We start from the raw sequence: 20,296 nt of genomic DNA on the forward strand, positions 1-20,296 counted from the left end.
TATTGGTTAAATTTGAGCTAGTGCTTAGGGAAACGAAGAATGGGAAAGCAACAGAATTTGCTGGAATCTCCATTGAATTAGTGAAATGCTTGTAAGAAGACATGTTCTTTTGTTTGCTTCTTCTCTCTCAGTAGCAATAAAAAATAACTCAAATTCTCTTTTAAAACATCTTCACTCAGCATTTGACGAACTCTTCCATGGAACCTGGGTGTCCTAACTGCGCCATGTTATATTTGATTTAAATTGAATTACAGAATTAACTTTATTTGGTCCGACTTATGCTTTCTGTATATCTACATGAAAGCAACATAAATGTTCAACAAAGCATACAGCAACCAGGTAGCTAAGTACTAAGTATAAATATGTTCATTACAGTATTTGCTTCTCAGGATGTTTATACATAGATATACCCAGGGCTGCTTAGAAGGGGGGGCAAAGAGGGCAAGTGCATATGGGCCCGTGAGCAGTAAGGGCCCGTCAGATTGAGTATGATTATTTTTTATTATCACAAATAATTATTCACAGATACATACCGGTACTAAAAATTTTGTAAGAACATTTGTTACATGAATCTGACATATTAACCAACAGTAGTAGAATTAATACAAATTACCACTTCATTATGTGAATGTTTAACTTTTATATAATAGAATATCGATTTCACACGTTAACAATCATCAACATAACACCTGATGGCTCCGGGATTTGCCTGAAATATGTTCCCGTCACTTGTACCGAACATGTTCAATTGGCTTGTCCTCTTAACTACCAACCCCTGCCGGCCCACCGCAATATGCTAGTAGACTCTCCCAAATCCAAGCCGCAGGATCACGTTTCCTTTTCAGTAGGGCCTACATAGTATGTTTCGTGACGAAACTTTCGTCTTTTCGTTGTTGTTTGTCTAGTAAATTCTGTTCATTAGTGTTACCAGTGGACAATGGACAAGTAGAAGCGTAAGTCGGGAGTTGAGAAGCGCAAGGAGAGACAGAAAAATTGGAACATATTAAGGAAGGGAGTAGAACTTTGTTTGAAGTTGGTGTGAAATTGACCTCCTTGAAAACTAAAAAGTAGCAGACAAATTGTGTCATTGAAAGTGTTGTTCGAAAACAAGAGCCTTTCCAAAAGCAGTATTACAGTATTTTCAAAACTCAACAATGGAGGATGTGTTCCCAGAGATTGCCTAGTGTGAAGTGAAACAAATCAGTGAAAATAGTACAGTGACTGATTTGTTTCACTCCACACTAGTCAGTCTGTGGGAACACATTCTTCATTCTTGAATTTTGAAAATAATACTGGAAAGGCTCTTGTTCCCTCACTTGGAAGGTTATTAGACAGGTTGGGGATACTTTTTCGAACAACATATTCAATGACACAATTTGTCTGCCAATTTTTGCTTTTCCAAGATCACATGTTACTTGCCATGACTCAGAGTTAGGAACTCTTGTGGGTAAATTTATTTCACTTGCACATATTAACACATCATTTTTACTATTGTTTGCTTGTTCTGATTCAGTACTACTCTTATCAGAATTATTTTCTAGACAGCCATAACCATCATTAGGCTATTCACTTCTGAGTATGAACTGTCTTCATTTTTGACAACCTGAACAGACGGGCTTGAGGTTGGTTTATTTTCTGGACCTTCACTAGCAACGCTCAATTTCACACCAACTTCAAATAAAATTAAGGAAATAAAAATGTATTCAGAGTAACAATGTGTCAGGAAAGACTGAGTAACCTTGGCCTCCTTAGTCTGAAAAGCGATCATCTATGGTCTATGGGCAAGCAGATGGTGCATTGCTGCTGTAGACAGTTTTCAGCAGGATGCTAAAATGTGCATGACGAGGAGCGCAGTGGGAGGCCAACCATCATCACAGACGACCTTGTGGAGCAATACACCATCTGCTTGCTCATAATGTTAGGCCCATAGACCTGGCACAGCTGATGATCAATTTCAATCGGCGCTATGCCCTGTGCATTCAAAAACTTTATCACTGACTGCACTTCACACACGGTGGGAGCTGGAATAGGAACGTCCATCTTCAATCAATGCAACAAAGCTACTTAGAGCACTTGGGAAGTTCTGCTAGCGCATGCGCCATGCCAAGACATTACTCTATCATGTACACGCAGTCGCTTTGTGCAACATATGGTTTGCTAGCTGTGGGACGAGTGGGAAAGTTACTTTATGGACGCGCCTCGTATGTAGGCCCTACTGAAAAAGTGTGATGAATGTAATATATTGTGCTAATGTGAAGTTTCGCTAAAAGTTTTCAATGTAACAAAAGTGTAGGCTATATTTTTAGATTCGTATCTGTGTATGGGGTTATCTTTTATTTATTTTGCAAATAATTATTATGGTCAGAATAATTGGTAACTTGTCATCTTTAACTTTTTTTTTCAACGGGGCCCGAGCACAATATTGCACAGGAGCCAATAAATCCTGTCGGCGACCCTGGATATACCTGTATTATATAATAGTTATTTGTTTCAGAGAACTTCTGGAGATCGAAACTACAGATGAGGTACTTAAGTTTAAACTGAAAGGTTATATTAGCAATGTTACTTATTCTGCAAAAAAATGTATAATGCTGCTCTTCATTAATCATCGGTTGGTGAAATCCACAGGTGAATGCTCACTTTCAGCTGGTTTACAGTACTATTTGCATGCAATTTCATTGTCTTCAATATAGTGTATTAGCTAAATGATTAACTCAGTGGAAAGAAAATATAATATTTACTCGAATATAATATGCTATCAAATATATTACATATACCAATTTTTGATCCTAAAATAATACTGGGAAATATTATACAGCTGTGTTAGAAACCAATCAAGATTAAAATTATATTATCAAGACAGATTATGAAGGCACTCTCATCTCTAGCTATACATCATATTCATCCTCACTTGCAGTATCAGAACTGAAACTTCTGGTCAACAGGTCTGGGTTGATGTCAGTAGTTTTATTGTTGGTAAATTTTTTTTGGTTTATTTAAAGACGCACATTTGTTAAAAGTTGTATACATAAAATCTCACAATAAAAGAAAAAAGTGTCATTAAGGTATTACCATAGTTAAAAATAATATTCATATTAATAGTTGTCAAAAATGGACATGAAGGTACAAATAAGAAGTGCACCAATGGCCATTTCTGTCAGAAGTTTCCTAACATATCTCATAGCATAAATTGAGCTTTAACTTAAATTTGAGTCTGAGTGTTTGCATGTGGATATAATACGCATCCCAGTTTTCAAGACAACATTTTATCAAAAAAGGTGCATATTATAATAACGTAAATACACTACATGGTAGTCAATTTGGCAAAAGTATAAACATTAAATATTCGATTACTGTGGTGTGACCAAAACTACTTCCGACTTGACAGCTTACAGAGAAGGGGAAGTAATGTTGTCATGTTGTCTATCCTTACGTGTAAGCAAGTTCACTGCTGATAGAGTGTAGTAACGAACAGCTGACATGAATGTAAACATTGCTAACAAATTTGTTGAATACTATGCTTTAAAATTAGTGTACATTATTATTTTTATTATTTTTAGCAGCAGCAGCACCGGTATTCTTTAATGTAATATAATATTGTTAGAAAAGTGTTGAAAGAACTGTAAACTGTAAAAACAAGTTTAAATTTAATAGAATACCTTTACTTTTATGAGTGCCAGTATTTGTCCATGTAATATTGTTAGAAAAGCATCTTGCTGGGTACCATTTATATTTGTTACACTTTTCCCTTTTCCCTTTTCCCCGGAGTTTCAAGTCTTGAGGACCCTGCGTCCTCCTCTCCCATGTTCGTTTTTAAACTTTGGCTTAGTCATCCAGATTTGTCAGACATAATGAGTCCAAACAGAGTAGTTGACCTCTCTGATCTTACCTATTTGCTCTGAAGGTGGGATCTTATGTACAGTCCGATTTGTTTGGGCATGATAATGTTAATTTATTATTATAAAGCTATTATGATAGTAGGAAAAATTTCTTGCTGGTTATATTATGATCAAAAGATGGGAGTTTCCATATATGACAATCAACAATGCATAATCTGGAAGGACAAATGAAAATCGTATATGATTAAGATGGCTACTACAAATCAACAGCGGGCACAATGTGTTCTTTGGTATGCTAAATTTGAGAGCGTTAAAAGAGTTCAAAGGGAATTTCGATGTGAGTATGGTGTGTGTAATGTACCTAAATATGATTCCATAATGTTGTGGTATCGAACATTTGTAAAAACAGGCTCTGTGTTAAAAAAACATGCAGGAGGTCGCAGGCGAAACCCAGTATGAGAAGCAGCTATCTCTTGGCTTGGTCCCCAAACTCCCCAGATCTAACCCCTTCTGACTTCTTCGTGTAGGGTTTTGGTAAAGACATTGTCTATTCACGGAAACTCAGGAACATTAATGATCTGAGAGTAAAAATAACTCAAGCTTTTCAACAAATCACCCTTCTTATGTTACAACAGACATGGGCTGAATTGCATCACCATTACGAGTTGTGTAGAGTGCGCAATGGGGGTCATGTTGAGCTCTGAGGAATCTCCCATCTTTCAGTGTTATATGCACAAAGTTTCAGCAAATAAAGTTCATTAGTAAATGTTTTACGGTGTTTTTATTTTATCCATACCCAAACGGATCATCCTGTAGTTCCGAAATGGAAATGTCAAGTTTCAGGGCACAGTGAATACCCAGGTGCCTAATTCTAACCTCCTCTCGTATTGTAAGTGAATTAAATTTGGATTTACACTTAAATTGTAGTATTTATGTAAAGTACAGCACTCTAAATAGCTATAGCATTAATTTTCCATTCAGGAATTTTCAGATTTAAATTTTGCCAAGTCCAAGCGAAATTGGTTGGTGCTTATTGTTTGTGCTGAGCACTTAACAATGGATTTGTAATTTGTCGTCTCTTTCTCCAGAATTGTTATATATAAAGACATTTTGTTTTCAACTTGAGAACAGAGTAATAGAGATGAAAATGTTGCCTTTATTCATTTTAATTTATGAACGAAAGCTTTTTTTTGTACATACTGTAAAATGTTTTTTTTTGGTACATACAGTAAATATATTACGTGGGCCAACTGCTTTATTTCTTCATCGCATGATAGTCACACTTAAAATTTTTGCCACCTAAAAATCTGTTGCCCTTAGTCGAGATTCAACTCCTATAATCCTATCTTGGGGTCTGGAATCAAATAAAATTTATTTTCTCATTGCTGCAGCGTCACTAAATGAATGTACAAATTGTAACAAATTGATGTTTATAAAATGTTGGCAGCATTGAAGAAGTCCTTGGAGCAGGTGTACAGCATGTACATTCCACAAGAAAGTCAGCCATTCATATACATGAGTCTAGAGTTAGACCCTAGAAATGTGGATGTGAATGTCCACCCAACCAAACATGAAGTGCACTTTCTACACGAAGATTCCGTTATTGATAAAGTGAGAAGTGCAGTGGAGTCCAAGCTGTTGGGCTGTAACACAGCAAGGAAGTTCTATACACAGGTAAGTCATGGAAAGCAGTACATTGTATCACAGCGAGAAAATTACATGTACAGACAAGTGACCTAGAACAGTGGAGTTTAATACAAGTGAGTTCTGTACAAAGCTAAGTTATCAAGAGCAATTGATTGCAGTACAGTACAACAAAGCTTTCCACAGAGATAAGTGATCAGGAATAGTTGACTGTAACATACTGAGGAAGCTCCACACATAGGTAAGCAGGGGTGATAATAGGATTTGTGAGACCCTAGACAAAACTGTATTCAAGGACCCATATCAATATAATGACAATAATAATAGTAGTAATAATAATAATAATAATAATAATAATAATAATAATAATAATAATAATAATAATAATAATAGTAATAATAATAATAATAATAATAATAATAATAATAATAATAATAATAATAATAATAATAATAATATAGCAACAGAAATAATAGAAGTAGTAGTATATTAATGCTGGGAGGGCCAGACTCGTCATTCTGCTGGGTACTACAGGTTTAAATAATAATTAAGTATTAGATGAAAGCTTATCACTCTATTACTCCCACGGTTTACGACTTTTATTTTATCTTTGTGATGTATGATTCCTGAAAATATTGCACTTTTATGATCTTTCAGAAGGATGTTATAATTTTTTTTTAAACATAAAATTACTTAGTCATACGTTAAAAAGTGTTAAAATTAAAAAAAAAAAAAGTATATACCTACGACATCATCTTCAGTGTCTCCTGAATTACTGGTGATCTTGAATTCTGCAATGTGCATTTGTCGATAGTAGTGGTGGGGGTGTGTTGCTCTTATGGTGGGGGCTGGTTGTTTGTGTGTTATGACGTATCATGATGTCAAATAATGTGTGGGTATTGAACTGTAATTGTGTGTTAAGTATATGTTGTGGGTATGTTATTGTATGTTTATATATTTCGTATTGTTCTAGGATGTTTAACTGTGAATGTTTTGGTGTGATGTGTAAAATTTCCATATCTGTTTCTATATTATTGTAGTCATGATTATTGTTGATAATGTGGTCTGCATAATTTGATGTGATGTAGGGTTTGGTTATAGCTTTAATATGTTCATTATATCTTGTGTGAAAGGATCTTCCTGTCTGTCCTATGTAAAAATGTGGACAACTATTGCATTTTAGTTTGTAAACTTCAGTTGAATTATATTTATTTGAATGTTTGATGTGATTATTTAAATGTTTCTGTCTTGTGTTGTTTGTTTTGTATGCTATCTTGTATTTTAGTTTTCTGAATGAAGTTGCAATTTTGTGAGTATTGGTATTGTGATATGTTAATGTTATGTATTTATTCTCACGTGGTGGTTGTGTTGGTTTGTTCTGTTTTTGTTTTGCCTTTTTTATTAGTGTGTCTATTATGTTAGGGTTATATCCATTGTCTTGTGCTATATATTTTATTGTGTTTAATTCTTCAGTGTAGTTGTCATTGTTCATTGGTATATTAATTAATCTGTGTCATTGTACGGAAAGCTGCATGTTTATGCTGTATGGGATGATTTGATGAATTGTGTATGTGTGTTGTGGTTGTAGTGGGTTTCCTGTATATTTTGAATTCGTGTCTGTTATTTGTTTTGGTTATGGTGATGGCTAAGAAGTTTATAGCTTGGTTATGTTCTGTTTCTATTGTATACTTTAATTTGGGATGTATTTTGTTGAGTTGTTGATGTAGGTTTTCTATTTGTCTTTTGTTTCCATTATATAGGACTATTATGTCATCTACATATCGATGCCAGTACATTATTTTTTCTGGGTGTTTGTTGTTGTCGGTGTTTAGTATGTGTGTTTGTTCTATGTTGTGAATAAAGATTTCAGCTAATATACTTGATATAGGTGAACCCATTGGTAATCCATCAGTTTGTGTATAATATTTATTGTTATGTGTGAAATAATTTTGTTTTGTAATAATCTCTGTAATGTGTATAATTTCGTCAATGTGTGTCTGTGGTATGTTATTTTTGATAAGCATTTTTCGAAGTATCGACAAATGCACATCGCAGAATTCAAGATCACCATAGTTCAGGAGACACTGAAGAAGACGTGACATAACGTCGAAACGGGCCGTCTGTCGAAGGTATATACCTTTTTTTAAAATTTTAACACTTTTTAACATATGACTAAGTAATTTTATGTTTAAAAAAAAAGCAAAGTGTTAACGTGAACTTTAATCAATGGATGTTATAACTATAAGCAATTACTACTAGAGACACCATCGCCCATCATTTTGATGGATGTCAAGTTTCAAACCAGCTGTGCTTACACACCATGTATTTATTTATGTATGTATGTATGTATGTATGTATCTAATGCTCATGATTTAACAATTAAGTTATTCTCCTTCGTGCTTCCCAATATTTGGACATGATGTCTTGAGCTATTTGAAGGGCTGTGCAGCTTGCCAGGTGATCCATTTGCTGCTCCTGATAGCATAACAGACAATTTCTGTGGAGATGTTTACTTAAACAATAATGGCCAGTGAGTAGCCTGAACATAGCAACAGCAGATTTACGAAGAAGTTCTGGAATTAGACGAGTGTATACCAACAGTTTTTTTTCAGTTGGTATTTTCACTTTCTACTAATATTTTAATATTGTAATTGTGGTTGAACTCGCTTTTGATGATTCGTTTGACAAATTCATAGGACAGATTTAGACTTGTATTCTGTTCAATTTTAGAGCCTTTTTTCGCCAACATATCAGCCCTCATTCTCATTTATGCTACAGTGTGCAGGTATCCACTGAAGAATTGTGTGTTTATTTAGATTTTGAAGTAGTTTAATCATAGAATGTATTTCTTTCTTTTTGTTATGTGAGAAAGATTTCATGTTTTAATGCAAATGGACATAATGAGAGACACATTTAGGCAGGACATTGAATTCCCCTCTGCACATGTTTGGTGCAGGTCTTACCTTCTCGACTGTAGGTATGCTAATGAAGTATGGGTGGATGAATATAAATGGAGATTGTGTCGAACTCATGCACACTTAGACTACCCTTATGGACCCATTTTGCTACCTTTGGAGTTGAATTTGAAGTAGACAAAAAATTGCCATTAAATTTTGCCTGGAAACCACCCCCCCCCCCCCCCATTCAGAGGCAGATTTCTCTTATATAATTTAAATTTGTGACATGGGCTATTCTTTCAAAGGAAACTATGGCTAGGATTTTTATTAGTCTTAAAAATCTGTTCTCGATGTCTGGGTTTGAATCCACAAATTCGAAATCCATTTTAACAAGCAAACCAGTGGGGATGACTAATAAAGTATGATATCTAGGGTTTTCTGAATAGTATTGCGGTCAATGAAACAACATTTTTATGGCAGAAATAACAAAAGTTATGAAAACTTTCCTTATGGTAACTTTTCTAATTTTGTAGGCACTTTTGCCTGGTGCGGGGCTTCCTACAGAAATAGTAGCAGAAACAGAGACTAGTAAAACATATGCTCATCAGATGGTGCGCACTGACAGTTCTGCCCAGAAGCTAGATAAATTTTATGGTTCTCCAGCTGCTGTTAAACCATCAACCAGGTAATGGGTCATGACTGAATTATGCAGTCTTTCAAATGGGATGCAGTTTGAGCATATTTTGACCTTGACGAGATGATTGTCATACTGTATTCCTCTGAGAATATGTGTTATTGTGGTGGGGAGTGCCTGTGTTATAAATGTTACTGGTATTGCATATGAACATTGCTTTTTTCTGGCGGTATGTAATGATATGCAGTACCAGCAGCTTTTCTCTTTAATTTCTTAAAAATTAACATTTTTGTCATGGAATGGTAAAATGGATCGTACAATTGACAATAGTGATGAGCGTTAGTCAATAGTGCTGTCGATATTATCTATAGCTATGACTTTATTTATCGAAACAATTGATAGTTCTGGCGACTATTGATAGTATCGAAAAATGGGAAGATCATTCATAATACAGTATTATAAGGATTTCAAATTGTAGCTGGGCAACACAATTCTTTTACAGTGATTCAATCAGACATTACAAATCGTTTGTAGTGATTCATTTACTGTTTATTCAAAACATCCCAGTATACAGTATGATTCCAAGTATTTTTTTAATCATAAACAAATGACTCACACAATTGTTCACTTTGCAATCATGGGTGAAATAAAAGCGTTCTACATATATCGCATAAAAGACAGAGTAGACCCAGAAAGGATACAGTCCCTTTATACGTAATGAGAGTTGAGACATTGGATTGTCTCTTTCTGATTGACTGGAATCAGTTTTCATGATATCCATCTACAAAATTCTTCAATTATAATTTATAAACTCAACCTTACTATCAAATACAATTTTTACATTAAATCCCTATTTAACTACTACACAAATTTCAGGCACACACTCATTATTTGTCATATTCAACTAAGCAAATCCAGTATTTTGTTTCCACTTATCCATTCCTTTTAACATACACCATTCACCTACAATTTGGCAAGAAAGTATCTGTATTCACTGGGATCTTTAGTTCCCTCGGAAAGACTGTTATCCAAAACTGAAAACTTAATCAATGAAAGGCGAAACCGTCTGCATCCCAACAATGTGGAAATGCTTATTTTAATGAGAAACTTAGACTATCCTTGGAGCTATAGTCACATGTAAAAAAAAAAAAAAAAAAAACATAATGATGGGGCGAAAGCGAAATTTTTATTTCGTCATATTGACGTTTTAGTAAAATTGGAATTCGTTAAATTGAAAATATTTTAACATTAAATATATTTTGAAAAGACAGGGAACCAGAAAGTAATTTCGTAATACTGAATATTTCATTGTACTGGTGTTCATTATAATGACGTTTCACTGTACTATTTTATGCTTGTTTTGATGTTGGTACTCTCGAATTGCAGGGATGAATAGTTGCATATATGTTTCTATATTCAGAGGAAATAAGTTATAAGGTATATTCATACTCTCAGCCATTCTTCTGCTATGTAGACGACACTTTTGTGATCTGGCCACATGGACAAGATAAACTCCAAGAGTTTCTACATCACAACAGAATTCACCCGAATTTTCAGTTTACCATGGAGTTGGGGTCTTATAGTTCACTTTCATTCCGAATATTCATATTTATAAAAAAGCAGACAGTACTCTTGGACATGATATATACAGAGTAGAATGGGACTGATGCTCCGAAATTTAAGAGGTGATTCTACATGTTAAACTTTTATTACACTTTTCCTTTGATGAAGCATTCTAGATTTACACGTGCTGCAGAAATGTTTGTAACTTGACTATGTAGTGCTCACCATTCGTTGCCTTCCTCATCTTCAAAAAAATATGGTTGCCTTCCTCATCTTCAAAAAAATATGGGCCACTATGCGATTACGTGAAATGGCACATCACACTATCACTTTCACACTATGCACAAGACTTTTCTCAAATTCGAAAGGGTTACTTTCACTCCATGAACAAGAGTTTTGTTTGTTAATGTATCCCAACACTTGAAAGTGGTTGTCATCTTACACTATCTTCCAGTTGTCATTCAATAGCTCCAAGAACTCGTTACAGAACTGAAGTCACATTACCTTGTCCTGTTCATAAAGTTGTAAGGTTGGTAATGAAGTTATTGGTGTAAAATTTGTCAGATGATGGTGGGTGCAATCTGAGTTGAAGTACCATAGTTTGCTGCTATGCTTATCTGTGTAGCCTACACAATGGCAGGTCTTACATGATCAATTTCCTGGTGCATGCAATGAATGATTCCATAAAAGTATGGTCTAATACATTATGTTGTTGTTGTCTAGTGCCTTCCATTTGGCAATGAAGCCATTAGCAGTCGTGCTTTCCAACACTTTTGAACTGTAGTTTCTTCTGATCTTAATGCTTCACAGGTCTTCAAGTGATCTTCATTCATTTCTGCTGGATCGTTACACAGGACACATATGGGGGAAGCTGAGATACCTATTCTGTGGAGATGACTTGCTAGACAGTCATGATTTGTCAATAGTCTGAAGGCTGCAACTGCTGTTTTCCTTGGTCTCTGGGGATTATATCTGGGTTGGAAAGTAGTGTAATCCATTTTTTGTCTTTAGCATTTGATTCTATTTCTTGTAGATATGAATGAGAAAATTTTGTAGTGAACAAGCGTTTTATTGAGGAATATGAGAAATTAAATTTAGACTTTTGTTTTATTGTTGTGCCTTTCTTTGCAAGTGTGTCTGCTGTTTCATTCCCCATGACTCCACAGTGTGCTGGAATCCATTGGAGATGGACAATCTTATTAACTTTTTGGAGTTGTGTTAGCATTTTGTAGCATTCTCTTATTTTTATTGACTTCTTTGTAGCATTTGAACATATTCCCTGAATTGCAGCTTTAGAATCTGAAAGAATTACTGTCTTGTTATATTTATTTAAGGGAAGATTTAATAATTGTCGGAGAGCAATGTGTATAGCCTCTATTTCACCATCATAATTTGTTGTGTCTCTGCCAACAGAATGATAAAAGGAAAAATGTGTACATGTAACTCCAGCTCCAGTAAGGTTTTCTGTGGTTGATCGATCAGTAAATATGTGTAGCCATTCTTCTGTAGGGTATCTAGTATTGCTCGTTTCCAGTGCTAGAAGTTTTTATATTTCTTTTGGTGTGTCTGATTTACTTATTTCCTCTGTTAATTCCAAACTGAAGGTAGGTTGCAATAATTCCAATGGATTTTCTCTGATAAGTAAATTTTCTCTGGTGTTAGGAATGTTCAATTTGGATTTAATCTGTGTTACCTTTTCTAGGAAACTACTATGAGTTTTAAGGAATGAAGAAGGGAGGTTCTTTTCTGTCCATTTAGAGTTTGGCAGTCGTAACATTTTCTCATGTTGGAGCAGTGCTTGTTCTTCTATTTTTGTTGTTATTGATGGGATCCGTGTTAAGGCAAGCATGGCATCAACAGGTGTGGATTTAACTGCTCCAGTGATTAGGCGAAGAGCCTGATTTTGTATTTGTTCAAGTTTATTGATGTTAGCATTTGATGCTGTTATTAAAGCTTCAGAACAGTACAAGAGGTTTGGTTTAATATACATTTTGTATGTTGTATTAAGGACTCTCCTTGAGCAGCCCCATTTAGCACTAGTTAACCTTTTCAGGATTTGCAGTTTCTTTTCAACCTTCTCTGAGATGTTTGTTATATGTTTTTTCCAACTAAGTTGTCTGTCGAAAGTGATGCCCAAGTATTTGGCATCATCAACTGCTTTGAGTGGTTTATCATTATAATTTATGTTAATATTCACTGGTTTATATTTTAGTGTAAATAATTCATGTTGTTTTTTCTACATTAATAGTCATGAGGTTTTTGGAGCTCCATTCATGTACTTTGTTTAGGGCTGTTTCAATGAATACTGCTAAGGTGTCCTCTTGTCTATTGAAAGCTTCCTTGATGTCCTGGCTTAGTAGAAGTACATTTTCACTTGTACTATGATTCTGTCTGAAGCCGGTCTGTGAATTATTAAGTAGGTTGTAGTATTCTAGGAACCAGTTAAGTCTAGATGCTACCATTCTTTCCATCATTTTTGCAATAACGCTGGTTAAAGATATTGGTCTGAAGCTATTAATATTGTTTGAAGGTTTATTTTTCTTTAAAATCGGGATGATAATGGCTTTTTTCCAGTCGGATGGTACAGTCATTTTCCAACATGTGTTATACAGTTTAAGTAGGATTTCTTTTCCTTTCCTGCCAAGGTGTTTAATAAACTCTGGGTGGTCTAATACATTATTAGTTATCAAAAAAACGGATTCACCTGAAATTTTAAAACGACAATAGAAACTCTCAATGAGAAATACCCCTCAGGCAAATGGCTGAGGGGCTACATTGACGGCTCTCTTATAACTGACGAAGAAGGAGTTGGAGCAGGAGTCTTCCATGAACTTTTAGCCATTATATCGCAATTGAGCAAAACAAGACAGTTTTTGAAGGAGAGAGCCAAGCAATTTTATTTGCACTTACACAACTACTACACAGACAGAATTTATTTGAAAAGACAGTTATTCTAGTGGATTCGAAATCAGTAATACAAGCAATCTCTTCCAGGCAAAAACCAAAAACAAGTACGATACAAGAAATAAAGAAACTCTTAACCCAAATTTGTAAACTTCAACATATAACAATATATTGGATTCCAGCTCATGTAGGAATCCGGGAAAATAAATTTGCTGATACTCTAGCAAAGGTACAACTCTTTCCAAAGCCAACAAAATTCTGGAGGCCAAGAAATAAAGTCACTTCGTAGAAGAAAGGCTGTGCAAAATTACAACCGAGAATGAAACCAAAGATAATCAGTGGGCTAAAATACAAGATGAATGGACAGTCAATTAACAAAAACCACGGAAAGAAGCAGTAGCAACATTTAGACTGAAAACGGGTCATGATTGTGTAGCAGCACACCTCTGCAAAATAAAAATATTCACTTCTGAGGAGTGTACTCTCTGTCGACAGCCAGGGACAACAATGAATGCTGACCACCTTTTAACCTGCAGGAAACTTGATGCTAAACAACAGCAGACAGCCGATTTAGCCAAATTGTACTGGACAGCAAGATTCCAAATGAACTAAAAGATTTCAATTTCAGTTAAAAGGCCATTGGAAAAAAAAAGAAGAAGAAGAAATTATTAGTTATTAGTAAAAGTTCTTGTATTGTATGTAGTTGTAACTTTCTGTTCCACAAAATAATGTACAACAGTTGTACAGCATTAGTAAAAAGTTATAAGTGATGTCATAAAAGTATATGGTGGAGGAACAGCTGATTGCCTAATGACGCCATATCTTGAATTAGGTTAGCTATGTCAGTGCCTATGTCCACCTCTGTGGTAGGCTAATAAATTCGTATTTCAGGATGCAAAGAACGGTTTATAATCATTCCTACAATATTTGTCTGAGTTATTCTATCAGAAATAATGATAATTTAAATATTTTATTGTGTATTTGTTAATATTTAAATGTAATCTTTCACTTTGAGGTGACCAACATAATTTTCCATGCTTAACAGTACCAATTTCGACTGGAAGATGGCGCAAGTATTGATTTCCCCGTATGTGTGCCAAAATATGTTTGTATTGTTTTGCAAATAAGGAAAATTCGTGAAAATGGTACTGTATCAAAAGAGACGAAATTACTTATTTTAAAAGAGCTACAGGCAAGGAAAGACAAAATAAGGGGCTGTACTGAAATTTTTCGGCATTTATAGTTGCTATCACAGAGTGAATTGATATACCCATTGAAGACTTTGATATTCCATGCATATCTGCATTATGTCATGATATTGACTACTGTTATCCAACCAATGAAGTATAATCAATAACTGATGTTTAGCTTATAATGATTTACTTTGATTCGTTGGATGTTCTAATTAATGATGGGGTTTGATTTGAAGACCTGTGCTTTTGTTGCTGTGTAGGTTTGTCACTGGTTGTTCTGTATGGTTGTGAAACTTGGACTCTCACTTTGAGAGAGTAACAGAGATTAAGGGTGTTTGAGAATAAGGTTCTTAGGAAAAGAGTAACAGAGATTAAGGGTGTTTGAGAATAAGGTTCTTAGGAAAATATTTGGGGCTAAGAGTGATGAAGTTACAGAAGAATGGAGAAAGTTACACAATGCGGAACTGCACGCATTGTTTTCTTCACCTGACATAATTAGGAACATTAAATCCAGACGTTTGAGATAGGCAGGGCATGTAGCATGAATGGGCGAATCCAGAAATGCATATAGAGTGTTAGTTGGGAGACCGGAGAGAAGAAGACCTTTGGGGAGACTGAGATGTAGATGGGAGAATAATATTAAAATGGATTTTAGGGAGGTAGGATATGATGATCAGACATCGGATTCTAGGGCAAATGCCTATTTTGTTTCTTTAGGAGAAAAGTAAAAATAATTATTAATATTTGTGTTTCATGGAAATTGAAAGGTATTCAAAGAGTTTTATAGTGCCCTTAAATGCCCTAAAACGGTTATTAGAGCCTAATTTGTTAATATTCGCCTAAAAATGCCTAACTCACTGTAAAGTTTCGCATTTTACTCTTACTTTTTATAATTTATACATGCATTCACTGCGAAATTTAAGGCATTTAAAAAGTGGAAAGTTTGCTTCACACTGGCCATGAAACCATTGATAAAGGAAACAAAATGTTTTGAATCTCACGACACTCGCAATAGATTTCACCGAATTTAACATGTTTGGAGTCATAAATGCCGACAAAGAACCAACCTTAGTTTTGAAGCAGGCAACAATCACAACATGTGCTGCTACAGATTCAGAGATATACTATACTATAAAAATGACTGTTTTCGGTCTGAAACCGATTAGCTGTACTGCCCTTCAGAGTGTCATAAAATCACAATTTTTGGAGAAAGAGTGTTTTTGAAATATTTATGAAAAGTCGTAAAACTGCGAATTAGTAGGGTAAACCGTTACAAAATATTTAAAAGAATGGCCCTCCTAGTGTTAACACTACCAGGAAATGCAACAATAAGTGGAACTTTGTATTTTTGTCCAATTGAATCTCAATAACAACGGTTCATTTGAATGCTCGTTAACAGTTGCTCTTTCCCTCACCTTATTTGTGTTGAGAAGTTTTGAGCGGTAGGACGTTTTCCTGTGAAGTTTAACGCGATAATGCTGAAAAATATAAGTGCAAAATCTACATTGATCCGGCAATGGCTAACAGAATATTCAGAATTCACTTATGATGGAAAAATAATATTCTGCAAGATTTGTAGCAAACAGGTATGTAACAATAGTTGAAATATATAAATTCTATTAATTTTAATGAGTAGGCCTATAATATTTATACATTGACTGAGCTATCCTGAGGTATAATTCTTTTTAAGACCACTACACTTTAACCTTTTAAATTCTGATAGTTAAAGTATTTGCAGGTCATTAAAATTTTGATTGTTCGAACCCACTAACTTTGTGATAGAAATACGGCAATACAACAATTAGGATTTTATTTTAATTCAGTTTACTTTACATTTTTAGATTTCGCAAGAAAAGAAGTGCCACCTAAAGCAGCATGTGCAAGGAGCGGCTCATAAGGCTAAAGCTCAGCAGAAAAATCAACTGCAACAAACTTTACTAACACAGCCTACTTCATCCAATCTCGCAGCAATTTCTATGCTGATTTAACCAGAGCGTTTGTTGCTGCTAACATTCCCTGGAATGCAATTGAGAATCCGGTTTTAAAACAGTTTTTACAAAAATACTGCAAACAAAATATCCCATCTGAGTCGACCCTAAGAAAAAATTACTTAGACAGAATATACAATGAAACTTTAGCTTCCATTCGGGAGGATATAGGTGATTCTTACATATGGGTCTCTGTGGATGAAACCTCAGATCCTATGAATAGGTATATAGCAAATATGGTAGTAGGAAAACTTAGTCCTGATGGACCTTCGATTCCACACCTCGTATGTGTTAAGGAACTTTCGAAAGTGAATAGCCAAGCCATTGCTTATTTTGTAAATAAAGGCCTACAGTCTTTATACTCAGGTAATATAGACGATTCTAAAGTTCTGTTGTTTTGTACTGATGCTGCCTCATACATGGTTGCTGCAGCTCCACTTCTTAAAACATTTTATCCTAACCTCACGCATGTAACCTGTCTAGCACATGGCCTTCACAGGGTTTCTGAAATAATCCGGAATGAATTTCCTCTTGTCAATTCGTTTATTTCTAACACAAAAAAATGTGTTTGTAAAGCCCCATCCAGAATTTCAATATTCAGAGAGAACTTACCAGATATCCCACTCCCACCTCAGCCGGTTGTTACACGATGGGGAACCTGGATTCAGTCAGTGGTGTATTATTCTAAGTATTTTAAAGAAGTAGTCACAGTTATTGATAAATTACCTGAAACTGATAGTGCAGCGTGTGTGAAAGCAGTGAAAGATTGTCTGAATGACTCACGAGTGAAAAACGATATTGCCTACATAACATCAAACTTTTGTTTCGTACCTGCAAGCATTGAACAATTAGAACGTGAAAAACTATCTCTTTGTAGCCAAATAGCAATAGTAAAGGAAGCTCAAGTGAACATACATTCTGCTTTGGGCGAAACTGGGAAAAAAGTTAAAAATAAGTGGGACAACGTATTAAATAAGAATGTAGGATTTTCATTGTTGGAAAAAATATCAAGAGTGATATCGGGGGAAAGTGTAAATGTTCCGGTAAGTATTGATGTTTCTATTGTACCTAATTTAAAATTTGCGCCTCTCACATCAGTTTCGGTTGAAAGACGTTTTTCTGCTTCCAAAATGATTCTCAGTGACAAAAGGCAAAGGTTAACTGTGGAGAATTTAGAAAAAATTCTGGTGGTGTACTGTGCAGATAATTATAATAAAGTCTGAGCATGGAACTGAATTTCAATAACTTAAAATGAGTAATCTTGATATCAATAATCATTATTTCATTAGTTTCAATATATTAAATTTGTGCAGCTCTGTTTATAAATATAATATAGTATTCTTTTTTAATGTTTAAACATACTTTTTTGTGCGTATTTTAGTGTATAACTAAAAATTTCAGTGAAAGAAATAAGTATGATACCTTGATGTGCCTAAAATGCCTATTTTCATTAAAATAGAGCCTAATTTTACAAATTTTGAGCTTATTTTAGGCGCCTAAAACTGCAATTTTTAGTGCCTAAAAATCCGATGTCTAATGATGATAGAGACTGGATTAATCTTGCACAGGATAGGGACCGAGTGGTGGGCTTATGTGAGGGCGGCAATGAACCTTCGGGTTCCTTAAAAGCCATTTGCAAGTAAGTAAGTAAGATAGGTTTGTCACTAGTTCCGACTGCCACTACAGTTCCAAAGTCACAATGTGACAGCTCCAGGGTGCAACAACTGCAAGTGGGAAGATTAACTTGAAGGACAACATAACTTGAATCTAATTAATTTTCGCCCCACTCAAAAGGTTGTTGTTGTTGTTGTTGTTGTTATCTAATGCCGGGCTTTGGCAACGAAGCCATTAGCGTTCTTGCTCTCCAATATTTTTCTGTGGTGGATCCATCAGGTAGAACTTCACAGGTTATGAGATGATCTTCAGTCATTTCTTCTTCTTTGTTGCATAGAGGGCAATTTAATTAGCATAAGTGTAACCGTTTTTTAACTGGGCACCAATTTTTTGTTTGTAATGGTGGTTACATCACCCACTCACGTAAACCCCCAGTATGACTGGAGGGCCACACCTGTCGTTGGTTAATGGGTCCATCGGACCTGGCCGGGAGGAGTTTTAGAGTCCACCGACCTTTCTCACAAGCACCACTTGTGGAACACATCTACGCCGTGGCAGGCCAGTGTAAGAGATGAAATAGCATTTCCTCTATTTCTGATGTTGTGGTTATACCGCCAATACTCAGTCCCCAGAGCCTCATCTGTAAAAGCAGGTTGCACCATGAGCAGGTTGAGGTTGGGTTTTGGATAGGAGAGGTTATCCCCACTCAAAAGGTTAACATTGGCAACAGAAGCTATGCACTCGTTATCATTTTCTGTGAATGACTCAGTTAATCATTAGTAAACATTCTTAGACAAATATACTCACCCACACATTGCAGTAACAGCTCAGAGTGTGTTTTATTTTCAGTATACACGCCGCACTAATCACTATTGTTAATATGAGACATGGCACCAGCATATCAATTCAATTCGCAGAAGAATGATAAACATAAACATCTGTCGGCTCGTGATGAGAAACATGGGTATTTCTCATGGTTTGTTCAGAGGTAAGTAAATGACAGTGATATTGAGTTCTAGAAGACTTGGAAACCTACAGACAAGAAATGGAGCCCTACAATCACCAAGAATCATCCGAAAACTATAATCACAAGGTGGCATAATCACTATTATCCATCACAGCAATTTTTGCAGAATTGTCACATTTCAGAGCTGTAATAGAAAAATGCTGTCACACTCCACCTCTAGTTCTAATCTATGTTAATGAAAAGTCCTTCTGCTTACTACACTTAACCTAAAAGTTCATTGTACTCAAATATAGAGTTAAAATGGAAATTTAGGTTATTCTTTCTTTTTTTTTTTTCTTTTTTTTTTTTTTGTAGGTTATTTTACTACGCTTTATCAACATCTTTGGTTATTTAGCGTCTGAATGAGATGAAGGTGATAATGCTGGTGAAATGAGTCCGGGGCCCAGCACCGAAAGTTACCCAGCATTTGCTCAAATTGGGTTGAGGGAAAACCCCGGAAAAAACCTCAACCAGGTAACTTGTCCCGACCGGGAATCGAACCCGGGCCACCTGGTTTCGCGGCCAGACGTGCTGACCGTTACTCCACAGGTGTGGACTTCTTTTTATACATATATATTCTCATTCTCATTATCATTACCATCACTTTAACAACTACTTGATCACATTCAGTCAACTATTTCCTCGAATTACACAAAAATTTTGCATTCCTTCAATTGTAGAGAAATGCGTACAAATACAACAGACTGACTAATACTAATATCGGTACTTGCGTGGAACAGAACAATGACAAGTCACCTGTGTAGCTGTGTGTATAAGCAGAACACAATTCTACTAATAACTATTAATTACAACTCAGTACACTTGTAATGTATTAGACCATACTTTTGTGGAATAGGACCAACATTTCTTTCTTAAAGTCATTTTGAGACCTACAGTAAGAATATTAAAAATTAGGAACATTGACCAAATGAGTTGGAAACTGTTGTGTAGCTGTGACAGACTCTGTCTTGATACAAGTCTTTATTACCGCAATGCAGTGCACACACAGACTAC

At 35.3% G+C, this 20,296-nt stretch overlaps 1 protein-coding gene across 5 annotated transcripts in view; it reads left to right on the forward strand.

Annotated features, from left to right (window-relative positions):
* Mlh1 (DNA mismatch repair ATPase Mlh1) overlaps positions 1-20,296 on the forward strand; it is a 127,834-nt gene that overhangs the window by 25,498 nt on the left and 82,040 nt on the right. For all 5 annotated transcript variants that reach the window (XR_011335492.1, XR_011335493.1, XM_069843103.1 and 2 more), the window contains exons 4-6: positions 2,495-2,628; positions 5,287-5,513; positions 8,914-9,065. Coding sequence is in view for 3 of the 5 variants with exons in the window: in XM_069843103.1 (XP_069699204.1) it covers positions 2,495-2,628; positions 5,287-5,513; positions 8,914-9,065 (513 nt within the window). In the remaining 2 variants the exon portion in view is untranslated. The remainder of the gene's footprint in view (positions 1-2,494; positions 2,629-5,286; positions 5,514-8,913; positions 9,066-20,296) is intronic.

This window comes from Periplaneta americana, chromosome 13, assembly GCF_040183065.1.
Source record: "Periplaneta americana isolate PAMFEO1 chromosome 13, P.americana_PAMFEO1_priV1, whole genome shotgun sequence".
Taxonomy (NCBI): domain Eukaryota; kingdom Metazoa; phylum Arthropoda; class Insecta; order Blattodea; family Blattidae; genus Periplaneta; species Periplaneta americana.